Here is a 17,414-nt window from a genome sequence, read left to right on the forward strand (position 1 = left end):
AGGAGTTTTCCATGCATTTTGAAATGGAATGTTGCAACCCACCCAGTGATTTAAATATATATATATTATATATGTAGTGTAAGGTTAACAAACAGTTTTTTAATGCAAATGTGAAGTCACAATAAATAAATGTCACTGACTTGCTTCTACTTAACTTGCCGTCCAGTTCAGTGTTCACAACAACTCTTAGAACAGTGTGTCGACTTGGTCTGAAGGACTGTGTGGATCGAGCAACAGGTCTTTATTCGCAGTGGATGAGTAATCCAAACAATAATACGTAAGTGTTGGTAAATTACAAAAATCAACAAAAACATTAAAGATCTTGGACTTTATTTCCAGATAACATCAAAAATGGGACAAAATCGGATGATGAGGCCTACTGTCACATTCCCATCCCGAGCTCAATTTCCCTCCCCAACTAGGGGAAGGGGGAGGGGACCCAAGAAGAGGAACATCCCCCCTTATCGGTGCTGTCTCCACGATCCCCAGGGACCGCCAGAAGAAAGGTGGCAGTAGGCCCTGGGTCAGTGGGAGAATGTCCGCAAATTACTTCATGGGAAGTAGAGGGCCTAATAGTGACTTTGTTTCTCTCCATAATGACCCAAAAGTATATATTTTTAAGCCTCAGTTATGGCTGAAGCTGAAAGATCTGTTGGCTCCCCCTTTGGGTCTCTTTTGGCTCCATTAACTGATGAGCCACCCCTTTGGATGCTGCCATGGCAGTCCCCCCTAATTCACTGTCAATCTAACTCAGGATGACAGATGCTTGAAATGAAAAATGCTCTTCTAAGGTTGGGACTAAGGCACGTTGTTGGTGCAGAGTGGAGGGATCTTCAATCTGCATTTAAACTGACATGGGAGTGCTCGAATTTGAGCTGTATTTGAAACCTATTGTGAATTAGAATATTTTCAGCAAAAACATTTGTGCCTGCCTGTCACCCACTCTTCGTCTGAGCCAAGGGACAATGCAAGACGCACTAATCTAAAGAGAAATTGTAAAAAATTGATTGTAGCAGTTCCAAAAAAAGTATTGCCAAAATTATTTTTTAAATTATCTTTGTATTGAATCCAATATTATCTACAACACCGGCATGGACCTGTTGGGGCGAATGGCCTATTTCTGTGCTGTACATTGTTTGTAACACTTAAATCTACTGAAGTAACTGCTGAAAGGAATACTAGTTGACCATTAAAGAAAATTTAATGAACTTGAATAAATAGAGGTAAATTTCCAATGCTGCATTCTTGGCAGGGAGTCTCACCTGTCATTCAGACAGTCATCAGAAAATTACCCTGAAATTTCTAGAATGAATAACTGAAGGAAAATATGAAAACATTGCCACATTTTTGTCTTTCAGAATTCCAAATTATCTCAGAAGCATAATCTACTGTGAGGCCATTAAAGCTGGCACTGATAAGGAATGGGATTTTGCATGGACAATCTCTCAGAATCATACTTCAATACAAGAGGCTCATAATTTACTTTTTGCTATGGGTTGTAGTAGAGAACTATGGATTCTAACAAGGTATTAACTTTCCTTCGTGTAACAGTGTAACAACCCAGTCTTATCTTTATATCTATATCATTTTTAAAAAATTGTTGTGTTTCCTTTTTGTGCAATTTTGTTGGACAACAGTAATCATCGGTCCTTTTCAATTGTTAGTGTCACTTACCAGAAGTCTCATGGGCCAATAGTGATCTTATTGCAAATACTTTTCAGGAATCTCATTGGTCATTAGATATCCATGTGATCATTCTGTTCCTCTCATTTAACTAGAAATATTATAGGCTGCTGGTAAGCACATGATCAATTTAATTATTCCATGTTTAAATGGGAGGTCCCTGGACCAATATCAATATAAGAAGGAACAACAGGAGCAGGGATTCATTTGGTCTGTGGTCACTGCTGCTTATCAGTCCCTGGTAACCATATGGCTGTTTCCATGCTAATCTCTGCTCATTTGGTTTTGAACACTGTGATAGGTCTGTGGAAACATTGTGACTTAAAAATCTCACCTGTCATTGGTCTGTGGTAACCACTGTTCATTTCTGCCTGGTAACAATTACAAAGTGACATAATAATTCATTTTCAATTCATTTTTCGAGGGCACCAAAAAACTCTTCAGAAATGTGTTAAGAGGTAGATAAATTTGGTAAGTTATCATTGAGATTGCAGGAAATATATAAATATAAATGAGATATAACTTTGCAATGTTCTGCTACTGGCATGGAGCTTCAGTGGATGGGAGCATAGGTCACAGATTCAGCCCCTTCAAATATTATAGCCCTATCTTCGACCCATGCTCCAATTGAGGTAGGCTTCACACCAGGTGTAAAAATTTGCAAAATTACCCCAATATAGTACAATACATATCAAGATGGCCATCCCACCAGTAAAGCTGCTGTGAAGGCATCGAGGCCCTCAAAAGTAAGCTAAAAAATCTTTACTTTGTAGAGCTACTAGGAAGGTCTGGGCCTCTGCTGCCCTGTCCTGTTCCCATCCCTAGCCACGAAACGCTTGCAACAACCCCCCTCCCCGACTTACCTTGCTGCTGGCTGCCTTCTCTTGATGCCGATGTGCGGTCTCCTGGGAGTCCGATCTTCAAGCCCCTCCCTCCGGCGAGCTACCGCTCTCCACCCAAAATGGATGAATGGCTGAATAGCAGCATTTAAATGAGGCCCATCAGTTAACATTTTTAGTTTAAACTGGTAGCTCCTGCGGTGTGTAGGGGGTGGTGGTGTGTGTGAGCTTCACCTCTGACTTCTGAGCGGTCCGAATCGCTCCCACTCCCTGGGTTCTAGACCTTGGACTTATTTGGGGGTTGTGACAAAGTGCAGCAGACAACTGGTTTTGGTGCAAGAAACTTTGACCTTTATTCAAGAGAGGAAATACAACACAACAATCTTAACACTCTAATAAAATGGGGAACACTTCAGTACACACGAGGGAAAGATACCTCACCCCTCCCAACCCCGCTGTACTAGCTAAGTTGGACTCTAAAGGGCCAGAGATAATGCTCACCAAACGAATCCTTGACAGTAATTCACCCAGAGGTAAGTCAGAAATAGACTGTAGAGTGGAAACTTTGCGGATCTTCGGTTTTCTCCTGAGTTGGTTTTCTTTGGTCGCGGTGGCTCAATATTACCCGGTTGGTTGGTGGTAATATTCGGTTGGTTGTTTCGTAAGGCCCTTGTTGCCGCGAGGTGTCCGATGGTCACTGGGGCTGTTGCTCTGGTTTCTTCTTGTGTGTCGGCCTGCTTCTAGAGCTGCTGATCTTCCCTGTTGAACTGCCTTCCCCTCGCCTTGTTGTTTGCTGGAAACTGCTTTCCTTCCTCCCAGACACAGGCAGAACCAAGACAAGCAGCCCACCAGAGCCAGCAAGCCAGAGAGAGAGAGAGAGAGAGAGCGAGAGAGAGAGAGAGAGAGAGAGAGAGCGAGAGAGAGAGAGAGAGAGAGCGAGAGAGAGAGAGCGAGAGAGAGAGAGCGAGAGAGAGAGAGAGAGAGAGAGCGAGAGAGAGAGAGGGAGAGAGAGAGAGCGAGAGAGAGAGAGAGAGAGAGAGCGAGAGAGCGAGCGAGAGAGAGAGAGAGAGAGAGCGAGAGCGAGAGGTTTCGAGTTTCCACTTGTGGATGTCTCTCTTACAATTGGTCTTCGACACTTTAAAAAAAAACACTTCATGTCTGTTTAAACAGTTCTTACAAAGTCCTTAAGAATCTTTGATGGCTTTTTGATGGTCCCCCATCATGTTGCCATTGCTTCTCCCGATGGGTCATTGTTAATTCCCATTTGCTGATCACCTGGTATACAGGCTTCCTTTTGTATCCAACGTCCTAGGTGTTGATCGGTTTTGCATTAAAACAAAAACATGGCCCCACCATGTCTGGAGCAGTTGCCTCTTTCAATGGCTGACTGCCTTTCGAATTCGTGCTGCGTATCGACCACCTGCTGTCGGTTTTGCATTAAAACAGAGACATGTCTGAAGCATTAATTCTCCGAAGTTCCACGGTGTGTGTGTTGTTGATTTCGTCTGGTGACCTCTCACCTATCCTTCCATTTTAGGATTATAGTCAATGGCCAAAGTTTTCCCATACTCAAGGTTTTTTAGGGTTTTTCTCTGAGTTTTGGGGGATCTGTGAATTTTGAGAATCTTACAGGTGTTGGCCATGGAGAGTGAAGACCAAGTGAATTCCTGAAAGTGCGGTAATATTAAAGAATGTTAAAATGAAATATAATCGGCCGGATTTTGCTGTGAGTGGCGAACGAAGGGCGCCAGCCATTTGTTAGACTTGCACTTGTCCAGAGACATTCTATGGGGTTTTGCACAGCAAGTTTCTGTAAGAGATCGAATCAACGCAGCGCCCTCTACAGGGCAACTGGACCAAGCAACTATGTGTCTCCTTAACCAACCAGGTTGAAGAATCATTAATGAGCAATGCAGCATCTAAACGAGGAAGTATAAATTAGAATAATGAATTCAATGTCAAATCAGATAAAGTAAGTGAAATAAAGAGGGAAAGATAGATTGGATTAAGAGACAGAAAGGAATAGTAGGAAGAAAATTATTAAATTTTCTTTAAATCTCCAACAATAATTAAAAGCTGAAGGAATGAGACTCCACAATTGGAAAAATTAATTTTCAATGCCAGAGAGGTTGTTTGGCAGTAATTAAGACTTACCATGCCATTAAAAAGGTACTTACACTGGAATAGACAGGACCTAACTTTTTCTGTAACTATGAGGTAAGTACAGGAACAGTGCACTGTTCAATGCATTTGAACGGTGAGTCAGCCGGCGAGATGCCGTTCTCGCGGAGCTTTTGGAGGAGCAGGACATCTTGGACAGCAACTTGCGGATTTCTGCATTTAATTGCGCATGTGCAGTGGCCAGAAGTTACTGTCCGATTTGCACATAAATAATGGTGAGCATTGTTAGCCTCACAGTTATTTTTATGGCAAATTCCGGCCCATAGTTTGAAATACAATATGTAATATTTCTGAAAATCATCAATTATTAAATCTATTTTCAACAAAATAATACATTTAAATCTTAATATATTAAATTTAAAATTATCTATAATGTATTTAAATTATATTTTATTATAATTCAATCAATAACATATTAAAAGTGTCATTAAAGAAATGTCATTGTAAAATGTCAGCGGTTGACTGTCACCACTCCCTGATGACTGTCGGTACCATGTCTCCCAGCATAGCTCCATTAACCAAATTTCAGGTAAGTTTAAGAAAAAAATCAGTCTAGAATTTCTGTGAACCTGTTCAGGGTGGTGTAGCAGAACAGGACATCTGCCTTCCCTTTGGCCCCTCGATGATTTCTCCCTGAATCGCAGTGACAGGGTCATTTGAGTAATCGGGGTGGATGCTCCATACCTGTAGAGGTGTAATAGAGGTACCTCTCCCCCTGCTGAGGCAAAGGAAACTCAGAGGGGCACCCAGCCTCTCTGAGGAGGGAAAGCCCAAGGTAACAGAAAAACAAGCTAATTTAATAAAAAATAGACTACTCTTTGGCCCCTCTTCCAACAGCAAGTGATCCTTCTCGATGAATTGCCATTTGCCATCTTTGCTATCAGCCCACATGAGTCCCAGAAGGTGACCCATGCCCACTAGGGAAGGCTGGATATCACAAAGGCAGCTGGGTGGAATTCCTGGAGTAGCCTGGGAATGCTCCTGGACATGCCCTTGTATTGTTGCCAGGACTGGGGGGAGGGGGGTGGAGTGGTTGAACAGAAGAAGTGCCCACCTGCCCTGTCCCCTACTCCAGGCCAGAATCGCAAACATAATGTACATTGGGTGGAAACCTGGCAAAAGCACTTCTGCCCCAAATTATAATCACCCTGGCCACAACTGCACTGTAATTGTGTCCCTTCCTGAGGGCAGTCTTCTTTATACTTTTCTAACTGTTTAATGTTAGGTAAGTTTAAAAAGATATCTTATTTATACACCTGTACCTGTTCAGATTTTCCCTCCCATTTCGAGCCCCGCTGGGGTCTGGCCATCTCGCAACAATTTTTAACTTTGGGCCTCTGGAACTGTTCCGAGCTCCCTGCTGGGTCCAAAATATTTAAGCTGCAGACCTCCAGCCGCACTCTGATTTTTCTGCTTCACTCCACTACCTGCTGATTACCTTCTGGTTCATATATATAAATTGTGGTTAGTATTTTTATGATGCTTTTAAAATGTTGATCGTATTACAGGAAATATATAATGGGCCAGACTTTGCTGTAAAAATAAGGTGAGGCTAACAGCGCTCACTGCTGTTTCTGTGCACATCGTACAGCAACTTCCAGCGACTGCACATGTGTTGTTAAACGTGGAAATCCGGAAGTTGCTGTATGAGATGCAATCCTCCTCCGTAAGCTCCGAGAAAACAGCATCTCGCCGTCTGGCTCCCCATTCGAATACATTGAACAGCGTGAAGTTCCTGCACTGGTGTCGTACATGGGGACTAATCTCACCAGAAACAGTTAGGGCTTGTCCATTCCACTGTAAGTATCCTTTTAACAGTGTGGTAAGTCTCAATGACTGCCAAATAACCTCTCTGGCACTGAAAATTAATTTTAACAAGTGTGGAGTCTCAATCCTTCAGATTTTAATTGTTGGACATTTAAAAAAATTTAAATACATTTTTATTTTTTTACTTTTTCTTTCCATCTCTTAATTCAATCTTTCTTTCCCTCTCTTTATTTCGCTTACTGTACCTGTTTTTTCACTGAATTCACTATTTTAACTTACACTTCCTGGTTCAGTCTCTGCGCAGCTTATTAACGATACTTTAATCTGATTGGTTAAGGAGATACACAGTTACTTGCCCTGTTCACACAGGTCCCAGATGCCCTGTAGAGGGCGACGCACTTTTTGGCTCAGTAATTTAGAGGAAGTTGTTGTGCAAAAGCTCACAGAAAATCTATGAGCAAGTGCAAGTCTAACAAAGAGCAGACACAGTTTGGTCCCTGCTCACAGCAAAATCTGGCCCAATGATTACAATATATTATGTATATTAGATTTAGTAAATGATAATTTAAATATATTATGGGTTTTATTATATTTAATACGTGATTTTAATATTATTACATATTCGGGGAATTAGCAGCCTTCAATCTTAGTGGACAAAGCCATAGGAGATCCTGTATAAAACTCTAATCATAAATCTCCTATTGAACTTTTGCAATTTCCATAATGTTCCGAATTGTATCTTTTACTCCTGTTCTACCCGTGAATATAATCATTGTGGCAGGATGGGACCTTTAACAGCTTAAGTTAAGTCTCACGTAATGAAACTTCAGAATAGATATACTGTACATCACTAACGATCAACAACACATTGTGACTCTTGATTTAATTTTTGCAGATATTTATCCTATGCTCTTGATCAGTCAAAGATCACTGAGAAACAATCATGGAATGTTATTCGTTATGTGGCAAAAAATCCTATTGGTTCACTTTTAGTATGGAACTTCATAAGAGCAAACTGGGAAACGATCCAAACTGAGTAAGTCAACATGTCTAGAGTGTAGGTTCCATCTGACACCTGCTTCTGAGTACATTTAAACATGATCTTAAAAAATGCATCCAATACCCTGCTATTTAAATTTTGCATCCATCGCTAACTGTGATGTGATACATGTAGCAATCTCCTGTGGAATTGTGATACACTAGAATAGAAGTTCCAATTCTATACTCGGCAGTCCTCAATATTCCATTCATTCACTTTAATGGGCGGAAAATCACAGCCTGGCAAACACAGAATTGAAATTTCTACATCTCAGTATTTCGATGTTGAGAGGGAAATTGATTTGCATTTAATTGACCATTAATTAATGAATCAATACCAAGACATTTAATAAAGGCATGGCAAACATCTATTGTTGAACAAACTCTGCACACATGAAATTTATTGTTATTATAAGATACTTTTGTAAAAAAAATTTAAAGCAGATCTACAGATATATTGAATGAGGTATTGTGAAGTAGTTCCTGTCTGTGATATACTTGCGATTGCTGTGGAAAACTTCTGGAATTACAGGTTTATAACTTTATATAATGTTTTAAAAAAATGAGGTCATTTAAAAATAAAATAGAATGACAATATTTTGCCAACTCTGGTTTTCAAAACTCTTCTGCATTGCAACTTTTTTTTCATTTCTTTATTTTATCAACACTGCTATGGCCATTGGAAACTCTCCTGCCTTGTTCTTTTTAAGCTCTAAGTGTCATACATCAGAAACTAAGACTCATTGTACAGTCTCTTCGTCCAACTCGTTTGTTCTCAGGACCTCAAACACTGGAACTCCTGATCTTCCTCATATCATCTACAGTGTTCTAAAGCCCAGGTTTGGCATCACCTAACCGTTACTTCCTCATTTAGTTGATCTTCGTGTCTACTCTTCTTTCGTTTGCTCATCAGATGAGAGGGATGTTAGTGCTGGAGAATGGAAAACCTTCAATCATTCCTAGATCAGGTATTTCACAACTAGATGCAGAGTAAATTATCCTCTACTCTACCCTAACAATTTGCATCAGCCTTGAGCTCAGAAAGAGAACCACCTACTTCCCCAGACATCTTTCCTTTTCCTACTGCAGCCGTCCTGTTGGGCCTCTGAGTGGGATTGACAATTAAGCTCTTATGTTATGAGGCTCTGCTGATGGCGCAGTGCCTCGCTGATAGTAAATATGGCCACAAATTACGTTTCTCACCTCGCATGCCTGGATCGTGTGCTCCTAATTTTCTGAGGTGCAACTTGGGGAAAGAAGATGAGTCTTCTGCTCGTAAGTGCGAGCCTCATTTAAATACAGTATTTATTGAAATAAAGTCCCTTGGATAAGGCACTGCCCACAATACGCACCTCTTCCATATAAAATTGGGACATGGCGGCTGAGCCTGCTCAATTACGTTTCTAAAAGTTAGCCTAATGTTGCAGAATTGTATTTAGAATGCTTTTTTACATTCCTGTTAATATTTGCTGCATCACTTCATGCAATAGTTGGTTTTGCTATACAGTGCAGTATTTTTGGCTTTTTCTCCTTTTTTTCCTGCAAATACTTTCCTTCATAATTTTTGATTTTTGCTGCCATTTAAACAGTAACGTTCAAAGTGGTGTTGATGGGAATTCCTTTGAGGTTTCCAACAGTGTTGCATGTTTCAGCTAAGGAAGACAAGTTCACAAGGGGCCAACAAATACAAATGCAATTATACTTGAGGCTTTTTGTCTGCACTTGTCACTATCCTGGGATCCGCATTATTACAATCTGCCATACCTCTGTGAATTCATTAGAGGGGACCTGTCTTTGCTGCATCTACTGCATAAGAGTGGCTACCGCAGAGTTATACCATCTGCTGCAGGATTTCTAGCAGACAACACTTGGATCAGGGACAGTTCTTCCCATCGAAGGGAAGCTTTCATGCCACTGGACCCTTCCCATCCATCATAGGAAACATCTGTCACATTAAGCAGTCTGCATTGCACACCCTATCAAACAAGTGAAAAAGGGCGTGTTTGCAAGGGAAACACCTTCATCACTTTTCCTGTTGTAAGGAAGCGTCAGTTGTACAGACTGCAGAGATTTCACTGGCACGTGGACAACATGGAGTAATTTTTTATCATCATTGCCTGGGCCGTAAACTGGCAGAGCAAATCGCCTGTCCATTATAGAACCAATCCGATTTTCATTCCTTTGTCTCGGACCTGGATCTCCAAATTATCTCCATGTGTACCAGTTGGTCGGCCAGTAAACATAGCTCTCACTGATTGTACCATCTGCCAATCCTGTCCCGACCCTCTCCCTAAGATATAGTTTAAAAGTTTGTATTTTGCTTTATTGTTATACATAATAATTTTGGCAGCTATTTTCAAAGTATTTACTGATGCTAATAATGGCTTTTCTGGATTTTAAGATGATATCCCGTTCTCAATCTCTTTCCATTATTGGACAGAAGGGTGGAATTATTAACAGAAAGACCTGGTACTCTATTTAAATGGCCAATCATACTGTCAAAAAAAACTGTGCACCGAAAATCCTTTGCCCTTCTGGAGAGCCTCTATCATAATTCTGGCTGGAAGAGCTTGAAATTAGGGTGGAACCTGGATATTCCAAGTCCTGGCCTTATGTTGGGCATTCCATGAGGGCTTATAAGATGCAAAGCCCTCACCCATCACTTAGAAGGGATTATGTTAAATAAAATTACAATAATAGTCCAAGTATGCTATATGTTACACAGAACCAACCCAGATTTTTTCACTAGCCACTACCCTGCTTCAACTCTAAGGGGTAGAAAACTGGCACAACAATTGCCAATTTCATGCAGCGATGTCCTGTGCCCAATCAGCGCACAGATAAAGGCACTGCCATATTGGCACAGGTATCTGCCCAGACACCTATGGCGCCTGCTCGAAACAGGAGTTAGGCTCCTCACATATGTAAATGAGGGGCTTAATGCCTGTTTCAAGACCCCCTGCTCTAAATTGGTCAGCAATGTGCTCCACTCAGCATTCTTCATGGGTCGCTACGATCGCCACCAAAGACATAAGCTCTTGTTTTAAACATTCCTGAGAGCTGCTGCCGGCCGGCGATTGGTCCCCCTCTCTTTGTCCTTCCGACCCCATCCCAGGACTTACCTTAGGGCCACTACCGAGCAAGGGTGAGTTGCCTCTTGATTCAAAAGTACCAGCAGTTCACCCAAATTAATACTATGAGGCCCAAGGCCTCATTTTGGGGCAGACTCATGCCTCATGCCTCATGACGATGTCTGTGCGCCGTGGGTTATGCGCACAAAAATTGGCCATAACTAATTTTTATCCCTAAACCTCCATTCCCAGCATCAGCCCATTAACATCTCTGCCACTCAAGACTCTGAACTTTGGCTATACCCAGTTGCCAGGCAATAGGAAATTGATCCTGCTGCATGCTGCACTGCTCCCCTCCCTGTGCTTCTTTCCTCAACTAGCTGCTCCACCTCTGGCTCATGCCCATGTGTGAACAACACCATGGGCGATCTACCAGTACAGTGGGTGAAAGACATGAAAGTTAAGATCAAGAAGCCGTATGAGGTCCTCTTGTTAATGTTCTTTGTTTCCTTTGCAATTTCACATGGAACACTTCCACTGGTAAATTTTCTGTGATGTTTTATCACAGCATCAGTACCTATACAGGGATCAAAGTCAAATGCTGCTTTATGTCCTGTACACATAAGCAGAAATCACAGTAAGAATCCAAAGCAGTTCTCCTTACATCAGACACCCTCTTACATAATTGAACTTCACTGCAGCAGGTGGGAGAAGCATAGCCCTTACCCCCACCCCCCTACATGTCCTCCCAGAGTGAGCCTACTTTCTGTTTGTTCATAGCGTACATTTCATTCATTAGATGTTAATTCGATGTTCAGTCATATCACCTATAAAATCTTGTAGTGCTTCATCACAGATTGTTGCCTTTCTTTGTTCCTTTTTCTGCTCTGTGTAAAGTTTTGCTTTATCACAGGATTTAAGGGCACTGAGTATTGTTTGCGGACAGTGAAGAGACTTGTTAGCTCTCAATAAGCGATCACCCTATTATCACAGGTACATTTTGATTGGCTGATCCATGTCCACACATTATACCTCATTCCATCTTGAAAAATATTATCGTAAGAATCATATGTTATGTATCATGCAGTAAAGTCAGTTTAAAAAAACATATTATGTATGAAACGATAATTTTGATCCCAGTTAATTTAAAGAACTTATTTTTTTGTGAATTTTTGTATTCATCAAGGTGAAGGATGTTGCGGCTGAGGAATAGAATCATAGGAATAGAATCCTATGGAAGGAGGCCATTTGGTCCATCGAGTCAGCGCTGGCTCTATGCAAGAGCAATCCAGCTAGTCCCACTCCCCTGCCTATCCTCATAGCCCTGCAAGATTTTTCCTTTCAAGTATTCATTCAGATCCCTTTTGAAAGCCACGATTGAATCTGCCTCCACCACCCACCCTGGCAGTGCATTCCAGATCCTAACCACTTGCTGTGTAAAAAAGTTTTTCCTCATGTCATCTTTGGTTCTTTTGCCAATCACCTTAAATCTATGTCCTCTGGTTCTTGACCCTTCCACCAATGGGAATAGTTTCTCTCTATCTATTCTGTCTTGACCCTTCATGATTTTAAATACCTCCATCAAATCTCCTCGCAACCTTCTCTGTTCCTAGGAGAGCAACCCCAGCTTCTCCAGTATATCCACTTAACTAAAGTCCCTCATCCCTGGAATCATTCTAGTAAATCTTTACTGCACCCTCTCTAAGGCCTTCACATCTTTCCTGAAGTCCGGTGCCCAGAACTGGACACAATACTCCAGTTGTGGTCGAACCAGTGTTTTATAAAGGTTCATCATGACTCCCTTCTTTTTGTACTCTATGCCTCTATTTATAAAGCCCAATATCCCATATGCTTTTTTAACTGCTATCTCAACCTGCCCTGCCACTTTCAACGATTTGTGCACATATACCTCTGGATCTCTCTGTTCCTGCACCCCTTTTAGAATTGTGTCCTTTAGTTTATATTACCTCTCCTCGTTCGTCCCACCGAAATGTATCACTTTGCATTTTTCTGAGTTAAATTTCATCTGCCACATGTCCGCCCATTCCTCCAGCCTGTCTATATCCTCTTGAAGTCTATCACTATCCTCCTCACTGTTCACTACACTTCCAAGTTTTGTGTCATCTGTGGACTTTTAAATTGTGCCCTGTGCACCCAAGTTCAAGTCATTAATATATATCAAGAAAAGCAGTGGTCCCAGTACCGACCCCTGGGGAACACTACTGTACACCTCCCTCCAATCCGAAGAGCAACCGTTCACCACTACTCTCTGTTTCCTGTTACTTAGCCAAGTCTGTATCCATGATGCTTCTGCCCCCTTTATTCCATGGGCTTCAATCTTGACAACAAACTTATTATTTGGCACTTAATCAAATGCCTTTTGAAAGTCCATATACACCACATCAATGGCATTGCCCTCATCGACCCTCTCTATTACCTTGTCAAAAAACTCTATCAAGTTAGTTAAACACTATTTGCCTTTAACAAATCCATGCTGGCTTTCCCTAATCAATCCACACTTGTCCAAGTGACTGCTAAGTCTGTCCGGGATTATCGTTTCTAAAAGTTTTCCCACCAACGAGGTTAAAATGACTGGCCTATAGTTGCTGGGTTTATCCTTACACCCTTTATTGAACAAGGGTGTAACATTTGCAATTCTCCAGTCCTCTGGCACCATCCCCATATCTAAGGATGTTTTGAAGATTATGGCCAGTATCTCCACAATTTCCACCCTTATTTCCCTCAGCAACCCAGGATGCATCCCATCCGGACCGGGTGACTTATCTACTTTAAGTACAGCTAGCTTTTCTAGTACCTCCTCTTTATCAATTATTATCCCATCCAGTATCTCAACTACATCTTCCTTTACTGAGACTCTGGCAGCATCTTCTTCCTTGGTAAAGACAGATGCAAAGTGCTCATTTAGTACCTCGGCCAAGGCGCTCTGCCTCCATGAGTAGATCTTTTTGGTCCCTGATCGGCCCCACTCCTCCTCTTATTACCCATTTACTGTTTACATGCCTATAGAAGACTTTTGGTTTTCCGTTTATTTTTGCCGCCAGTCTATTCTCATACTCTCTCTTTGCTCTTCTTAGTTCCTTTTACACTTCCCCTCTGAACTTTCTATATTCAGCCTGGTTCTCACTTGTATTATTAACCTGACATCTGTCATATGTCCCTTTTTTCTGCTTCATCTTACTCTCTATCTCTTTTGTCATCCAGGGAGCTCTGGCTTTAAATGCCCTACCTTTCTCCCTTGTGGGAATGTACCTAGACTGTACGTGAACCATCTCCTCCTTAAAGGCCGCCCTTAAAGAACACTTTCCATTTTGGGTATCTGGCTATATTTTCCACAATTTATACTCGCCCAGATTTTTTTGCTTACATTGAGGATCAGAGAAAAATATTACCACGAGAATCAAGTACTCACCAGGTCAGGTATAACATGGTTAGATAGAGAGTGTAGCTCCTTGTACTCTTCTCTCACAGGTGCCTCAGTACAAACCTCAAAAATAGTCCCTATGTGACATTTTTCCAATTCCAACACTAGCCATCTAAGGCATCTCTGAGAGTTGCTGTTTATATAATGCTGAGTTGGCAGCAATTTTGTGCTATGGTGCCATGGCCAGTAGGAACTAAGTTGAGTTTGCCCAAACTAATTTCATATAGGAACGTTACAACCAGTAGACTGAGAAAACTTTCACCCCATCTGTCCGTACTGGATTCAAATCCAGGTTCCGTAGAAGAAAGGTTGCTCTCCAAAGAAAGAACTTGCATTTATATAGTTCCTTTCATGTCACATGAGATAAATGACCAGATTATCTTTTTTTGGTGGAATTGGTTAAGGGAAGAATGTTGGTCAGAACATCAGGGGGACTCCCTGCTCCTCTTCAAATATAAAGAATCTTACAACACCAGGTTATAGTCCAACAATTTTATTTGAAAATCACAAACTTTTGGAGGCTTTCTCCTTCGTCAGGTGAATGTGGGAATCCTTGAACATTTCGCATTTATATTCAGAGAACAATACCTGGTGATTACAGATAATCTTTCCAACTGCCTTGACACAACAAAGTTTGATTGCCTTGACAACGGGCAGTTGGAAAGATTATCTGTAATCACCAGGTATTGTTCTCTGAATATAAATGCGAAACATTCAAGGATTCCCACATTCACCTGACGAAGAAGAAAGCCTCCGAAAGCTTGTGATTTTCAAATAAAATTGTTGGACTATAACCTGGTGTTGTAAGATTCTTTACATTTGTCAACCCCAGTCCATCACCGGCATCTCCACATCATGACCTCTTCAAATAATATTTGGGATCTTTCAGTCCACCTAAACAGCAGATGGATCCTCAGTTCAATGCCTCTTCCAAAAGACAGCACCTCCAGCAATACAACAATCCCTCAGTACTGCACTGGAGCATGGGTCGACATTATGTGTAAAGTCCTGGATGGGGCTTGAAGTCACAACCTTCTGACTCAGATGCAAGAATGAGGCACGGTGGCACTAATAATATAACTTATATAAGATTGTCATTGTATTTATATTTTCAAATTACTTTTGTCCTTCTCATTGTAGCTATAAAAATTACTATCATCTGAGAACTGTATTCGAAATTGTGGCGGAAGGATTTTCAACTGATTTTGAGCTTGAAGAGGTATGAAAGTTTGATATAAACTTTGCAAATTTCGATGCTGTATCAATACTATTAAATGCAGTATATTAAAATGGCCTAATTGGCCAAAAAGATAACAATAAACACCAGAGCCAAAATATGAGAGTAAAACCTAGAGCCAAATGTGCAAGTACAAAAGGAGGGGATTGACTATAAGTCTTCAGGTACAACAACAACTTGCATTTATATAGCACCTTTAACATAAAAAAGTCCCAACTCACTTCACAGAGGTGTAAAGAAAAAAATGGATGCCACACATACTGACCAAAGCACGGCCAAATAGGTGGGTTTTAAGGAGGGTCCTAAAGGAGACGAAGGGAATTCCAGAGCGTGGGGGCTAGGTAGCTCAGGCCACAGGCACTAATTGTGGAGTGAAATAAAGGGGATGCACAAGAATCCGGAGTCAGACAAAGGGATAGTTTAGGAGGGAAGTGTAGCACTGGAGGAGGTTACAGGGATAGGGAGGGATGAGGCACAAATGAATTTTAAACATAAGAATGAGAGTTTTAATATTTGAGGCATTGAGGACCAGGAGCCAATATAGGTTAGTGAGAACAGGGTTGATGGGCAATTAGACAGTGCAGGATAGGATACAGTTTTCGATGATCTGATATTTACAAAGGGTGGTGGATGGGAGCTGACCAGGAGAGGATTAGAATAATTAAGTCCAGAGGTGACAATGGCATGGATGAGTGTTTCTGCAGCAGATGGGCTGAGGTGGGGCAGAGACCCTCTGTGTGGGAAAGAACTTTTCCTCTTTCCAGCACTTCTCCACAGCCAGGCAGTTAAGAGCTCAGCAGAGTAGAAAGAAAGTCTCTTTCATACTGATTACTGAGAGTTTTTTTGAGAACTCCTTAACAAGGCAGAAGTCGCTAGTAGGCTTTTAAACCAAAGTAAACACATTTCCATGACTCAGCTTATTCCTACATTTATATGTTTCTTTTATAGTTCGAATTATTTCTGAACAGTACCACTGATGAAGGAGAATGGTCAACAATTGTTGAACAGCTCATCAAAGAATCACGAGAGACTTTTAATTGGAAGAAGAAAATTCAAACTCAAGTTCACAATTGGTTGAGTGAACATGTACCTGAAGATTAAAACAACATAAAAAATTTCAGGAACATAAAATGGTCCATAAGCCCAAACAAGTCCATCCTTTTTCACAAATCAAGTCGACTTACCTAGTTTTGCAATGTATCCTTCAATCCCTTCCTTCTCCAAAGGCCTCTAACCCATTTACACTGATTGCTTCAATTGCCTTTCCTGTTAATTTACTGCATAATACTTTATTATTTGAGTATAAAAGATATGCTTGACTTTCCTCCTACTTATAAATTCTTAATTTTAGCATGGTCCCTGGCATCTATCCCTTCACCCTAATGAACAATAAGTTGGGCTCAATGATATTAATTACTTTCATAATTTGGAAAATTTGAATCAGATTACCTCAGTTTCCTCTTCTCTAAAGAAAGCAAGCCCAATTCCCTTAACTTTATGCCTGATACACAGAATTATCTTTGTTGCTCAACTCTGTTAACCTCACAAGGGCACTACTATTCTTCCTATAATTAAGTGATCAGAAATGCACACAATACTTCAGATGGAGTTTAACCAATGCCTCAAATAGCAACAATGTGACCTCTTTCAATTGTACACTGTCACTCTGCTAATACAATCCAGTACCTTATTTACCTTTTTTTGCTGCAGCTGTGCACTGTGCTTACTGTTTCTTAAATAATCCACTATAACCCCAAGATCTCATTCCTGATCAGCACTTCGTACCATTTTCCATTTAACACATACTCATTCTTTTGGTTATTTGTTCTTATGTCAACCATTTCACACTTAGCCGCATTCAATTCCATCTGCCATGTACAGGCCATTATCTGCCATGTAGAGGCCATTATCCAAATCCTTCTGACTCTGATGTAAGTTTTCCTTATTATTTGCGTGGCCTCCTATTTCGATACCGTATCGAATTACAAAGCCTGTACAGCACAGAATTGGGCCATTTGGCTCAACAGGTCCATGCTAGTGTTTATGCTCCACACGAGCCTCCTCCCATCCTCCTTCATCTAACCCTATCAACATATCCTTCTATTCCTTTCTCCCTCATGTGTTTATTTAGCTTCCCCTTAAATGCATCTATGTTA

General features: G+C 41.1%; 1 protein-coding gene across 1 annotated transcript in view; it reads left to right on the plus strand.

Annotated features, from left to right (window-relative positions):
• LOC137320960 (aminopeptidase Q-like) overlaps positions 1-16,359 on the plus strand; it is a 118,764-nt gene extending 102,405 nt beyond the window's left edge. The window contains exons 16-20 of the mRNA XM_067982990.1: positions 167-277; positions 1,359-1,526; positions 7,366-7,506; positions 15,162-15,240; positions 16,207-16,359. Of these exons, the coding sequence (XP_067839091.1) occupies positions 167-277; positions 1,359-1,526; positions 7,366-7,506; positions 15,162-15,240; positions 16,207-16,359 (652 nt within the window). The remainder of the gene's footprint in view (positions 1-166; positions 278-1,358; positions 1,527-7,365; positions 7,507-15,161; positions 15,241-16,206) is intronic.
• The last annotated feature ends 1,055 nt before the right edge of the window (positions 16,360-17,414 follow it).

The sequence above is a fragment of the Heptranchias perlo genome, chromosome 4 (assembly GCF_035084215.1).
Source record: "Heptranchias perlo isolate sHepPer1 chromosome 4, sHepPer1.hap1, whole genome shotgun sequence".
Classification (NCBI taxonomy): domain Eukaryota; kingdom Metazoa; phylum Chordata; class Chondrichthyes; order Hexanchiformes; family Hexanchidae; genus Heptranchias; species Heptranchias perlo.